The 14752-nt window shown below is 47.9% G+C and overlaps 1 protein-coding gene and 1 pseudogene across 1 annotated transcript; both read right to left on the bottom strand.

Moving 5' to 3' along the window:
* Positions 1-190: 190 nt before the first annotated feature.
* Positions 191-562, bottom strand: LOC129145614 (uncharacterized; annotated as a pseudogene).
* Positions 563-700: 138 nt separating this feature from the next.
* Positions 701-5390, bottom strand: LOC119242845 (patr class I histocompatibility antigen, A-108 alpha chain-like). Its single transcript, XM_054693969.1, has 5 exons — positions 5177-5390; positions 4324-4599; positions 4083-4202; positions 3634-3666; positions 701-870 (listed from the first exon to the last, which is right to left on the bottom strand). The coding sequence occupies exons 1-5, from the start codon at positions 5388-5390 to the stop codon at positions 710-712; spliced, it is 804 nt and encodes a 267-aa protein (XP_054549944.1). The 3' UTR covers positions 701-709.
* Positions 5391-14752: the final 9362 nt, after the last annotated feature.

The raw sequence follows: 14752 nt of genomic DNA, 5'->3' as shown, positions 1-14752 counted from the left end.
TCTCTGGAGTCCTTTTTTTTTTTATGCAACAACTTTATTGAAAGAAAAGTACAATGAAATATTTTGAAAGCTTAAAAGGGAGATATATTTAAGAAAACTCCCTTCAAGCACACGACAAAATGAAGAGTGGACTCCTGGGTGTTGTACTAAGACGGGGTGCGCCCACTCCTCAGTTGTGTCCCAGAAAAGATCAATCTCTGCTGCTTAGAGAGAATGCCTCCTTGTCCTGGATCTTGGCCATGACGGTCTTGATGGTGTCACTGGGCTCCACCTCAAGGGTGACGGTCTTACCCGTCAGGGTCATCAAGATCTGCATCCCAACCTGGAGGTGGAGGACCAGTTGCAGGGTGGACTCCTGATGTTGCAGTCAGGGTGGCCCATCATCCACCTGCTTCCTGGCACAGATCAGCCTCTCCTGGTCATGGGGGAGGCCCTCCTTGTCCTGGATCTTGGCCTTGACAATCTCGATGGTGTCACTGCGCTCCCCCTCAAGCATGAGGGACTTACCCATCAAGGTCTTCACAAAGATCTGCATTGTCAAGCGGTGGTGACAGCAGTGCATGGAGCACAGCTACAGCTCAGCTCAGGACTCCAGGGTCCGTTACTTCTTCCTGTTTCTGTTTCCAAGGATGAAGTGCCCCCTTCTTGGAAGCAACCCTAAATTCTCCCCTAAGACAAGGAGAGGGGTCTCAGAATAGAATCTCAGGATCTACTCTAGACCCTCTGTGTCTTCATGAGTGTCCATGTGACTCCTGTGCTTGCTGAAGTGGGGCTCCCTGGTCTCTGTGCCTTCTGCAAATGGTGTTGGACTGTGCAATTTACTCTGCTGAACACCAGGGGTCCTAGGGTCCAGTCCTGCTCCTTTCTCTTCTGAAAAGAAAGAAAATGGAAAGAATTACTCCTTGGGTGACCTCATTCATGGTCGAGAGTTATCTATCTCTATCTCATCTCCCAAAGCTATTTCTCAGCTCAGACGATCCACCTGTGCTACAGGCGTGTCTGTCCAACTGCCACCATCTCTGACTTTCTGGTACATCTCAGTTTCCACACTCAAATTGAATACCTAGGATGCCATTCCTGAAATGTATTACCTCTAGAACCTTCCTCATATCCCTGCAGGCCCTCCACATCTCTACTCCACAGTCTGGAATACGAGTGTCAATCTTGACCCTCTTTCCACAGTCCAGATGTTCCATTAGGAAATGCTGTCAAATCCATCTCTAAATATACCCACATCCAATCACTTCATATTATTTTCCTGCTCACAGTCCAACAAGGCCACCAACCTCTCTGTCCTGGAATCTGCACAGGTTTCCTACACTTTTCTTTCCACCTCTCACTCGTCAACACTTGATTCTTCACAGCAGTCAGACTGAGGCTTCTAAAGAGAAATCTCACAAGTTGATATCTGTCCAGAAAAGTTGTGTAACCCCACAACTTACACAGAGAAAAGTCAAAACCCTTTCAACATGCTTGAGGCCTGCATGGTGTCATTTCTATTACCCTCTGCTCCAGCCAGCTGGCCTCCTTGCTCATCTCAGTCACACAGACACATTCCTGCCTCAGGCATCGGCACTGGAGGTTGTCCTGCCTGATCACAGCTTCCCTGGACAGACTTGTGGACAAGCTTTCCCTCAAATTTTTTCTCAACAATCCTCTAAGTGAGGAGCACTAGGAAGACAGCCATCCTCCCTGTCCCCGCACGCTGACTCTGGTCACCTTCCCACAACCCTTACCCACTGCTAACCAGACACGTCCCTTATTTACTATCACACAGACTCCTGTCTCCCCTTCCCACTAGGACACACGTCCACAGGCCTGCAAGCTGGGGATGTTTTTAGTTCATTTAGGTTTCCTACATGAAAAACAGCCTGTCACATATTTGATACAACAATTATCAGTTGAATGAATGATCAGTGTAGAGCACTTCCCTATTCTAGAAACAGTATCTTTAGTAATGTGGCCTCAGACCACTTGCTATGCACAGCCTCTACTCACAGTTACATTAACGCTGCCTCTGCTTCTCTCACAAGCACTACGCTTCCCTCCTCTTCCCCCTTCCTTCTACACACACCACAGACCACAAGTATAATTCTTCAGAAAGGATAATCCTGGTTTTATGGGTCTGACTTTTCAACAGTGAGTGTGATTTTTGACTCATTTAAAATCCCATAAATTTGGAACCGAGTCAGCACTGGGATAACTACACTTAAGGACAGGGTTGGGGACAGCTGAGAAAACAGATATCCAACAGGAACTTATCTAAGAGGAGAAATTATGTGATCCTTCTCTCTACTAATACCAGAACTTGATTTGTTAAAAAGAAAAAAATAGGGGCCTCCCTGGTGGCACAAGGGGTTAAGATGCAACCTATGAAGCTATCCGCAGCCACTATGGCATGAGTACAATCCCCAGTCAGGGATCTATACACATGGTGCAGCAGACCTCTCCTGACTTGCCCGCTGCTCCCCTCAGCAGTGTATTTCAGTTGATCTGCCTGGTGAATCCTCTCACCCCCCACACCTCTGGCCTATACCCCAGTTCTTGTATGCATAAATAAATAAATATTTTTATAAAAGGTGGGGAAAACATGGAAAAAATCATCCAGGAAATTGCCCTAAAAGAAATTCAAAAACTAGATTTTTGTAAGTACTTTGTCCTCCATTTAGTTCCTTTTTTTTTTTTTTAAAGATTTATTTATTTATACAAGCACTGGGTACAGTCAGAAGCGCAGGAGGGTGAGAGAATGCACCAGAGCCAGAGCGGGGAGCAGACTGAGGAAATACACTGCTGAGGGGAGCAGCGGGTGCTGCAGGAGAGGTCTGTGCGCCATGTGGGACCCTCGCTGGTGGCTGGGGATTGAACCGGCGCTACAGAGACTGTGGGCAATTTCGCAGTCCAGCACTCAACCGATGTGCCACCGGGGAGGCCCCATTTAATTCCTTTCTTAAATTTTAGGAAACTACTTTATTAATCCATCAACTCCAGTTCACAAGATTAGAAAAATAATTTCATATCTGCATTGTTATTTTCAACAGGGAAGTGGACATTATTCCTCAGGAAAACACAAAGTACAGGCAGGGGTGGAGTCAGCCCCGCCTCTGCCGGAGCAGGAAAGTCACACAGGTCAGTGTGGGGAGCGTCCTGGTGGGCAGGGCTGGCCCAGTCTCCCAACCTCCTCACCTTATTCCAGTGAGATCACAGATGCATGCAATGCCCTTTACAGAGGATACTGAAGTCATGACATGTGGATAAGAAAAAATCAGTATTGCTTAGTCCCTAGGACATCGTGAAAGAAAATATCATGAACAAACTCAGGGAATCACATAAGTGTGGGCATTCTCAATGGTCCACTGCAATGTCAGAATGTCCCCCTCACAGCTTCCCCATAACTTGGTCCCATCCTCTCTGTCCTGGCCCTTTCCACCGCAGGCCTCCAGGGTCTCACCTTTAGGGCCTGAGAAACACATCAGGGCCCTGGGCACTGTAGCTGCCTGGGGGAGAACAAAACAGAACCTGGTCAGAGCCACAGAGAGATGAGACCACAGGAGGTGCTGATGAGGGTGACTCCCCCATGGGCTCCACCTACACTGTCCCCAGGGTTCAGGGACCAAACCCCTGACCCATACTTACCTGCAGCCTGAGTGTAGCTTCCTTTTTGTCCACCTGTGGGAAGAAACATTATGTGAGACCATGGAGGAGTCTGGCCATGAAATCCTAAAGGAATCTCCTAGCCCTGGACCGCAGAGAAGTTTCTAGAACTATGACTGAAAATTCAGGGCAGGACCAGGAAATATGAAGAAAGGAAATGAGAAGGGACTGGACCAACGGCCTTCTGGGGTCTGCCCTCAGCAGGGACATTCCCCTCTGCCATTTGCTTGGAATCAGGGCCCTATCACTAGAATTATCAAGATGAACAATGTGATTCATTTTTGTAAGTACTTTACAAAAGAGAGTTAACAATCAGCTCCAATTTGGGTGACACATACGTGTGGATGGTACTTCCCATTAACCAGGCAGGGCAAGTTCTCCCTGGGACTTGAAAGCCCCAGTGGACAAGATGCCCCCAGTCCTGTCCCTACCTGAGCACTTCTTCCTCCACATCACAGCTGCAGCCACCACAGCTCCAGTGAGCACAGCTCCAAGGAGAAACAGGCCAGCAATGAGGCCCACATTGGGGTTGGGGGATTGAGGAGTGGGCACTGGAAGGGAAGGGAAGGTGAGACTCTGAGCCCCAGGTCTCATTCTCACCCTCTGAAGGTCTCCAGAAGGGCTCCTGATGACCCTGAGCAGAGCCTCAGTGCTCACAACACCCCTCCTTACCCCATCTCATGACTTGGGGCTCCAGCAGCCCCTCATGCTGCACGTGGCACCTGTATCTCTGCTCCTCTCCAGAAGGCACCACCACAGCCACCCACTTCTGGAAGGTTCCATCTCCCCCAGGGCTGGTCTTCACCAGCTCCATGTCCTGGGTCAGGTCCTCACCATCTTGCTGCCAGGTCAGGGTGATGTCTGTAGGGTAGAAACCCAGAGCCCAGCACCTCAGAGTGACCTTCTGGTCAGAGGTGGGGTGATGGGTCACCTGAGTCTTTGGGGAATCTAAGAAGAACCGTCAAATAAACAGACTTGGGGTTTCTCCCACAGACACTGAAGCAGCCTCACTGACCATCCTTAGAAAGGACAGAACAGTCAATTTGGAAGGAGGAAGCAGAAAACGCCAAAACCTGTCTGATCTGGAAATGTGGGATGATCTCTTACTCCTTAGAAAGTTCTAGAATCTGGGTGAAAGCACAAAGTAGGAAGATGCAGGTTTCCAAGGAGGAGAACACAGACTTTTTCTCCTCATCTGGGTATATGTGAAATGAGGAATCAGATGTCAAAAAATGACGTCAGACCAAAACAAAACCTTGACAGAGAAAATGATGGTTCCCAAGATGGCTCTGAGTCAAATGGATCCCATGAAGGGTCATAGCAGGGATGGTCTCCCTCCCTGTCAGGAGAGACTGGATTGAACTGCCCTTCAGTTAACCAAGGGGCCTGTGGGCCAAGCTCTCTCTGCACAGGACAGGCAATCCAGGCGGACTCCCCTCTTGAGGCCAGAAAGTGGACGGTGTCCCATTTTCCCTGTGGGTGGCCAGTCAGGGGAGGGGGGTCAGGAGTCCTCCATGTAGCTTACCTGGGCGCTGCCGCTCTTCGGTCCTGAACTCCAGGAACCTGCGGAGCCACTGCCGGCACCTGCCCTCTGGGAAGTTCCCGAGATCTGGGCCGCGTATCCGCTGGGTCCAGGAGCGCAGGTGCTCGCTCAGGGCCAGGTCCTCGGCGCCGTCGTGGGTGACCTGCCTGTACCCGTGGAGGAGGCGCCCGTGGGTCCCCGCTTCGCGGCTGCACATCCCCAGGAGGGCGTGAGGCCCTGTCCCAGCCCGCGTCGGTCGCCCCGACCTCCTGCCCTGAATAAACCTGAACTCATACTTCGCAGCGCTGAAGAAAGGTCCGCGGGCTCTTGGCGGGTGGAGGGTCCGGGGCAGGGGTGGGGGCGGGCACAGCCTCGGGAGGTCGATGGGACCCGATCACTCGGGGCGACCCCGGCGGGGCGGTGGGGTGGGGTGGGGACCCCGGGCCGCGGCGCTCACCGTCCTGGCTCTGGCTGCGGCAGCCGCGGGGGGCGTGCAGGTTCACGCGGTGTCTGTGCTGTGGAGCCTCGGGGTCGGGTCTCCCGTGCAGACCCTCCCGCCCCGCCTGCCCCCCAGGGGGCCCGCGGCTCCGCACTCTGGCCCTGGGAGTCGCTGTGGAACCCCCGAACTGCGTATCGTCCACGTAGCCCACGGAGATGAAGCGGGGCTCCCCGGGGCCAGGGACATCGCTGGACATCGCGGTTTGAAAATCCTCCTGGAGTGAGATCCTGTGGGCAGGGAGGGGAGTCCCTGGCTGACCCTCCTCCCTTCGCGGTCCAGGGTCCCAGGGAGATGGGGCAGGAAGGGAGGAGGGACGAGGGGATGATCATGAGGGGCAGCAGGACTAGAAGGGCCGAGAATCTGGGGGTCAAGAGGAGGCTGGGGGCGGGAAGGGACAGGAAAGGACCAGGACAGGGAAGGAGCCTAACGAAGTCAATGGCGCCAACAGCAGCGGACCCTTCTCCTTCTGCAGTGAAGGTTTCCCTCCCCACCCCTCACTCACAGGTCCATGTCTCAGTCTGTGCCAGGGCCCCCAAGAGCAGCAGCAGGAGAGCGGAGGGCTTCTTCAGTGGCATCTGCTAGGTCTGGGCAAATCTGAGTCTAGGCAGGTTGGGGGTTGGGGGAGGAGCAGCGGGTTGGTGGGAGCATCGTGATGCTGATCGGCTGCTCTGGAGACCCTCCAGGCAACCTGGAGTGAGAACTGGGGATGAGGCACCAGTGTCCAGGCTGGAGGATACAACCCAGGTTGTGAGAGAGAGCAACACCTGGGTGTCCTCAAGAGTAACCTTCTCCCCCGCAGTCACCAACCTTTTATCAGAAATCTTGTGTGCACAGCCAATTGCTGAAACATAATTTTGTTAGAGCAGGAGATGATCATTTCTTCTAGCAAAACAAACCTCCAGGATTAGAATGAAAGACAAGAAAATAATGATTTCTCTTTATAACTTACTTTTATCAAGCCACCAAGAGCACATCAATTGCTTTATATGAATAGTGGTTTAATATTACATCAAAAGGTACTAACAGGGCCTCCCCAGTGGGGCAGCGGGTTGAGTACAGCACTATGAAGCTGTCTGCAGCCTCTGCAGCGTGAGTTTGATTCCTGGCCAGCCAGGGAGATACCCACATGACACGGCAGACCTCTCCTATCTCTCCTGCTGCTCCCCTCAGCAGCGTTTTCTGTCGTCTGCCTGTTGTGCTGGCCACTCTGTCTCTGGTGAATCCTCTCACCCTCCCGCGACTCTGGCCTGTACCCCAGCTATTGTATAAATAAAATAAAAATCTTTTTAAAAAAAGTTACTAACAGAAAACTTAAAAGTCAGAAACCTTATAGCCTTATAGCAATCATCAATTTTCCTAAGCTTTCTGAGAACATGAAAATAAACACAATTCGAGTAACAGCCCTAAACAACATGTATGTCTGTAAAGAGGCGGGCAGTCAGCTGTCAGCCCAGGTTTCATCTGAAACAACCCTCTCTCATGTTTAGATTTTATCACCTTTGGGGGCTATTTGGCTCCTTGGGCTTAAGCAGAGAACAATATTAAATTTCTTGCTGAGAATGTGTTGTGAATAGCTGTCTAGATCTTTAGGCCTTAAGTGGAAATAACACACCCTGTGAACAACTCTGGCCCCCCAGTGGCCCCTGAGCTGGGTGGTTTCGCAGTCGTTGCTCCTCTGAGACCCATATCTGTGGTTTGATCTCCCCGCAGCTTCCAGAACAAAAACCAGGTTACTTGGTCTCGAGGTTCTTTCTCTCAGGGCTTGAGGAGGTCTGAGCCTCCCCATCCAGGACCCCATAGCTCTTCACACTGGACACATCCCTGCTCCTTCCCTCCTGCTCCCTCCTGTGCAGCCCTTCTCCTCTGGGCTCAGGTGCTGGCCCCGCCTGTGGGAGGCTGAAGTGATGGGTCATCTCCAATCTTGGAGCCTCATTCCACTCAATACTTTGCTGTTTCGTGTTAACAACAGCTGACAGTGTTTTTTACTCCCTCCTGGTCTGAAAATTCTCTCCTTCTTTGGCTCCTGAGAAGTGTTTTCAGTTTGTTTAAATGAAATTTTTAATGGTATTAAATAATAAGATGTTCTGGAAAAAAAAAACTACACTACCCATTGAGTTGATGAAAATTATATTGTATTCATATTAAATCACAGAGGACATGGTTGTGTGAAAGAAAAGTCAATTTACTGAAGATGAGACAGGAGACTCAAAAACAAAGATAATATTCTTACATGGTGTTTAGAGACATTGAAGAAACAATTATAGAATAATTCAATGAAGGAAACTCTGTGTGTGTGTTTCCTAGATGTTCACATATGTGTCTATATTTGGAAAAAAATAAAAGACGACCCACAGGGTAAGAGAAAGGACCCTCAGGGATTGCTTACTGAGTGCCATAGAAATGGGACATTTGTTCGAAGAAGACCTGGGATTAGGTTGTAGATTTTTATGGGAAGAGGTTGTTTGGTTGACTTGAATGGGAATATTACTGCATGTCTTTATAGAGGGATGAATGAGCCAGAAGAGAGAGGGAAACTGATGACGCAGGGCACAGAGGGGCTTGATTCTGTCCCAAGCTGAAGGGTGACCTTAGACAGGATAGCAGTATGAGGACTTTCTAGCCTTTGCAGGTGTGAAACAGTGATTTCAAGAAAGGTAAAGTATGAGGAAAAGAATGTAAACTATCTCATAATGTTTCTATCATTTTTCTTTGTGAAAGTATAGCATTCTGCATGTTTGGAGTTTTAGAAAATATTATTTTCACCCACTAAATTTTTTTCCTTTCAAAAAGTGTCTACCAAAAGTATAAAATAACATCTGTGGTTAAATTATACTACTCTTGGACCACAGAGTTTAGTTTTTGTCTTTAGGTCTTTGCTTCATTTCAGTTAGTGTGTGGCGAGGGTGTCCATCTGTTCCTGTGTCTGCTTAGTTCTCACATCGCCTCCCCACCAAATTGCCTTGAATGCCTTTATTTTTTATTATTCTTTTTTTAAAAAGATTTATATATTTATGCATGCATGCATGTAACAACTGGGGTACAGGCCAGAGGTGTGGGGGGTGAGAGGATTCCCCGGAGACAGAGCAGGGAACAGAATAGGCAGACTGACTGAAATACACTGCTGAGGGGAGCAGCGGGCGAGACAGGAGAGGTCTGCTGCGCCATGTGGGTAGCTCCCTGGCTGGGGAACGAACTTGTGCTTCAGTGGCTACAGATAGCTTCATAGGTTGCATCTTAACCCCTTGCACTACTAGGGAGGCCCCTTGATTGCCTTTCTCATAAGCTTATCTGCATTTTCTCACCATCTTTTTCTGCTCCACTGGCCTAGACCATCCCTGTGCCAACACCACACTCATTCTGATCCCTTGAGCTTTATACTAAGTCTTGAGGTCAGGTGCTGCACCTCCTCTAAGATTTTTCCTTTTTAAAAAGTATCCTAATTTTTCAAAGTCCCTTATATTTCCATAGAAATTGTGGAAACGGTTTGTCAATGTCTTTTAAAAACAACTACCAAGATGTGGATCGGCATTCAGATTCAGGATTGAATTGCTTTTAATCTAAGGATTTTGGAAGAATTAGGTCTTAAAACAACACAGAGTATCCCAATCTTTGAATATCTGTCCATTTACATGATAATTCTTTGCTTTTTCTCAATGGTGCTAAGTAGATCTCAGTGTGCAAATCTTATCTACTTCAAATTTATATCTAAGATTGTCATTTTGATGTCATTATAAATGGATTTATACTTATCCATTTTTCCTAATTTTCCATCATTGGTACATAGAAATACAGTTGACCTTGACCTACCCCCGCATTTTGGTATATTCACCTATTAGTTCTAGAAGCTTTTTTTGGCCTTAGGATTTTCTATGTACATGAGCATGTCAGCTGCAACTTAAACACTTCATCTTTATTATCTTTTATTTATCTTTCATAATGTTCTGTATTTGATCTCTACATATATACAATGGAATGTGAGAATCAACATCCCCTTCCTATTCCTTATTTTAAGTAGAAAGTATTCAGTTTTTACCATAAGGTATAATGGCTGTATGTTTTTCATAGATGGCCTTTTTCAACTTGAAGAAGTGCTATGTTATTCCAACATTGCTGACATTTTTTTTTTATCATGAATAGGTTTTAAATATTGAAAATGCCAATTCTTCATAGAAGTGATCCCATAATTATTTTTTATTATATGAATATAATAATACAGTAAATTGATGTCTATAAATTCATTCAAACTTAAATCTTGAGATAAAACTTAGTGGTCCTAATGTATTGACTTACATTTTTCTTATATTTCATTAAGGATGCAGGAGAGACAATGGTCTAAAGTTACCTTTTGACAACTCTACCTGGTTTTGACATGTCTCTCACAACCTGATAAAATGATTTGGAGGGTATTTCTCCCTCCTCCAACAGCTCCAACAGCTCATGTAGGTCTAGTGTTAACACTTAAACGTTTGATGGATTCACAGTAAGGCCATCTAAGCCTGGGGCTTTCCTTGTGCAATATTTTTTAAATTGCTGATTTAATTACTTTAATTCAAATTGGATTATTTAGGGTTCCTTTTTTTTTCTTAATTCAGTTTGGTAATTTGTGTCTTTAAGGTAAATATCCATTTCATTTCAAATTTATTGCTTAAGTTGTTCATCATAGTCTCTTATCCACTTAATGATCTAAATTTCCCTGTAACTCTGCTTTTCCTATGTTCCACAAATTGTGTTTATACGCTCATAGAGTTCAGAAACATTCCAGTTTTCCTTGCGATTCCATCTTTATTTATCTTCCCCACCACTATCCCTTAGATCCCTTATCCCTTTGCCTCCTTCCTTGCTCTAAACCTCAGAGTCCTCATGGTGCTTGTTAATGGCCACTAGTTTTTCTATGTATGTTACTTTATCAAATCATCTTCTGTATGAATGTCCAGCATTTCTTTTTGTCACTCTGGCTTACTTTACTAGACATAGTTCTCTCAAACTTCCTCCACTTTGCTGAAAATATCTTAGTTCACCTTTCCTTATGGCTGAAGACCATTCCACAGCGTGGGTAGCTCATATCTTGACCCAGTCCTCTATCAGTGGCCCGGGTTATTGTAAATAGTGCAGTTATGAGCACTTGTAGAGCATATAGTTATTTGCATTGATGGTTCCATAGCCCATGGATAGATGCCCAAGAGAGGGATTGCTGGGTAATATACCATCTTGTTTGCTGACATAATAGAATTTCAGAATTCTGGGGCCTGCCTGGTGGCACAAGGGATTAAGACACAACATACAAAGCTGTCTGCAGCTGCTGGAGTGTGAGTTCAATCCCCAGCCAGGGAGATACCCACATGGTGCAGCAGACCTCTCCTGACTCGCCTGCTGCTCCCCTCAGCAGTGTACTTCAGTCAATCTGCCTGTTCTATTCCCCACTCTGTCTCTGGTGAATCCTCTCACCACCACCCCCACACATACCTCTGGCCTGTACCTAGTTCTTGTATGCATAAATAAATAAATCTTTTTTTTAAAAAAAGAGAATTTCAGAACTCAGCTCATGGACCATGTTTCTTAAAGTGTGGTCTCTAGACACCTGGAGCTCATCTCAGAGAAAATTCTCAAGCTCTGTCTACAAGTGCTGCATCTGGTTTTCTCAGTGTTAAGTCCAGGAATCTGTGTTTTCGACAGTCATCCTAGATTTTCTGCACGCTGAGGTTTTAGAACTGTTGATTTAGATTGTGGGGAATCTGAGCAGGGGCTGTGACTGGAAATGGATGGTGATTAGGACCTGAGCACCTGCACGGCTCCTCCTGGCATCAGCGGGCAGGTCTGAAGACATATGGGGAGAACAGACCTTCCGTCTTCGTGACCCACACACTGTGAGGCTGACATGCCTGTCCCTTCACTGAAGCCAATGTGGGGCTAACGTGACAGGACCCCTGACTCTGGTAATTAACCCACTTCTGAGTAGGTTCTCATGAGAGGCCGAGGGAAATCGTCCTGTCAGGCTCACAGGGTCAGCTCTGCTGGGCCAACAGAGACTAAGAAATGAGAACTTTTTACTATAAAAAAAATATACTGAAAAGAAAAAATCAGAGCCTATTTTTCTATATCAGTGATGGTCACCCACCCTTGTTAAGTCCAAGGTCACCTCTATCATTGGGGACTTTTATCCAGGGTCAGTTTGGTTTCTGTGGTCTCAGCACCCAGAACTGTCCCCTGGTGACCCTCACAGCCCAGCTCCCCATCTTTTGTAGAGAGAGATTCTTCCCTTCATTCTCATGAGGCTCCAGACACCCCAGGCTGCAGCTCCCTATAGGACAGTATTACCCGCAGTGGGGGATTCCAGAGGGAGGCCCTCTCACCCAGCACATAGGGGTCAGTGGCCAGAAGCCTTGGATGAGCACACTGCCCTGGCAGAGAGGCACGCAGAGTGACAGGCACCTTGTCCTCGGAGACCAGGAGCTTCGGGTGAGCAGTGTCCCATCCAGGACAAACAGCGCCGCGAGAGAAAGAAACTGAGGGTCAGAGTGATGATGGGTGTGGGCGCCCCATGTCCTGCCCCTGGGCAGACTCCGAGCAGATCACGGAAGTGACCTGTTGTTCAGTTTTCTCCTCTGGAAGCTGAGAAATGTCATTTTTAGTAATGAATATTATTGAAAAGCTTGACTTCATTCTCCTCCTACAATGCACACAGAGCACCTTTACTGCTCACGCAGCTCTGGAGGCAAAAGGGAAAGTGTGGCTTCTCCTTCCCAGGAGAGAAGCGGGTCTCAAGAGGAGGGTCACTTGTTCCCTCGGGTAGAAGAGCAGCTCTAATAGGGCCCTTGGGTGACCTTACCCCGTGTCTGCAGTGTCCTGTGGGGAGAGGAGTCTCTAGGCTTCTCTGCCCTTGATGTCCATCCTCACTCTCTGTGACTGCAGAGGCCGTTTCTGCCTGACGTGGATGCTCACCCTGCAGCTCACTGATCCTCTATGTCCTTTGGCCTCTCTCTGGGCTGATGGCCATGACTGTTGTTTGCCAAAATAAAATCATCATTTCTCTTAAAAATATAAGTTATTGACTTCACTAGAGAAACTCAAATGTTCCCCTGATGTTATTTTAAGCCCAGCAACTCCCCTCAAACAGATCTTTGAGTATCTTTCATGGTTTCATTCACAAATATTTATCAATCTTTTGCAGATCCCCCAGGAGGAAACAGGAGTGTCTGCATTGACTGTGGACCCTAAGTAGGCCCCTCACCCGTGTACTCACAGGCCTCACCCTGGAGAGCTTCCTCCTGCTCCTGTGCCATGTCCACAGGGTATCTGTCCTGAAATCCTCCCCACTCCATAACAACAGTGTGTTACGTCAGCTCAGCACCTACAAGTTGGTGTCCTTTTGATATCAAACATTGTTTCCTCTTTTTCCCTCTATATTAACAACATTTTAGTGAGGAGATTTGAGGTGCTTCTAGACAAAACAGATGTCTTCTGCTACTTGGCACTTAGGTTGATGTACTCATCAGGGTTTAAAGCTTATGGTCAAATATCGTAAATTATATTTAACCCAGAATAACAAACATACTCATAGATAAATATTTTCCTGTGGCCTAAATTATTTCTCCACTTGTTTCCTATATTTTCCCTGAGGAATGAGCAGGAGGAGGTGAATGTCCAGCTCCTCTCCTGGAATCCTCAGCCTCTGTCCTCCCCCAGGCATCAGGGGACAAGCAGGGACAGGGAGTCAGGGTCCAGGTTCTGCCATCACTGGCCCTGACGGTCTTTTCATTGATCCCCCTCATGGGTATAGTGAGAATGACTGTGAAGGTCTTTCCAGTTCAAGGCCTCACATGTCCTGCAGCCTTGACTATCTGGGGCGTCCCCTCCTTTATTTAGTGTCTCTTCTCAGGGCTGAGCAGAGAAGGGAGGTGCCAGGTGTCAGCACACGCCCTGCAGGGGACAGTCACCACTTCCAGCCTCAGGTCACGTGGCTGCAGGAAAATGCCCACTGGCCGAGTCTGCCCCAGAGGGGAGACAGTGGTGGGGGCAGGGGTTAGCGCTGCCCCTCTTGGGGGCTGATGAGGATCCTGCCTCAGACTCAGGGAGAAGCCACCAGGACTCACTGTCCCTCCAGTAGCTCAATGTGGAGCCGGAGTCTCACCAAGTTCATTTCATAAACCCCTCTGCCGGCCACTCCCTTTAGCCTGTGCACACGGAGCAGCTCTGTGTGGTATTTTTAATGAGTCCTGGGAGCAGGACGCAGGCTCCATCACTAGGAATTAGATCTGGGTCCCTGGGGTGTGGGTATTAGGCCTTGCCTGGCCCCTCAGAATACTCATTGGAGGTGCCGGCAGCCCTGCCTTTTCCTCTACTCTGTGACCCTGTGAAGGTCCCCCTGGGAGAGAGAGAACAGTGGACTAAACATGGGGGTCCCCTCCCTGCACGTCCCTCTACCCCAGGCCTAGGGCGACCAGTGCTGCTGTGTGTCTGTCTGGCCACATGTGTCTCTTGGGCGCTGGGCTGTGGGGTTGGAGAGGCAGCCCCTTGGGGGTGGGGGTACAGACTCTGAGACCAAAGGGGAGCCGGGGCTGGGGTCTTCTGGCTCAGCAGACTCCAGGCCAGGGAATGGGACATGGGGTGTTTCCCTGAGCATCATCTGCTTTATCAAGGACAGAAGGTGCCTGGGGGTATTATTGTTGGGAGCAGTAAAATTATGCCTGAAAGGACCTGACCCACAGAAGGTTCCCAGTACATTATAATCACCCCCTGGGACCCATGAAGGAGTATTGAATTCAGCACATTTGTGATCTCCACGAAATTCAAATTTTCTCTTGAAGTTCTTTTTTTGATTCCCTTAATTTGATCTTGGTGTCATTTATTATACTTAGAAATTTCCTAGGCTGGCTTATTTGTAAATACTCCTTAATTATTTTGCCAAGCGGGAACTCCACATGTTATGGTTGGAAATTCTGTACACTATTCATGTCGAGACTGAGTTTAGTGATGTGAAAAACTTGCAATTCTCTGAAAAACCTAGATAATCAAAACCCACAGAAGTAATGAAGATGTCTTTTCCTCAACGTCAGCACGTTACTGCAAGTCGAATATCCCAT

Source organism: Talpa occidentalis, unplaced genomic scaffold (genome assembly GCF_014898055.3).
Source record: "Talpa occidentalis isolate TD23 unplaced genomic scaffold, MPIMG_talOcc4v2.1 talOcc4.13, whole genome shotgun sequence".
NCBI classification, from domain to species: domain Eukaryota; kingdom Metazoa; phylum Chordata; class Mammalia; order Eulipotyphla; family Talpidae; genus Talpa; species Talpa occidentalis.
The sequence above is the reverse complement of the archived record's forward strand: the minus strand, read 5'-3'. Positions and strand labels throughout refer to the sequence as shown.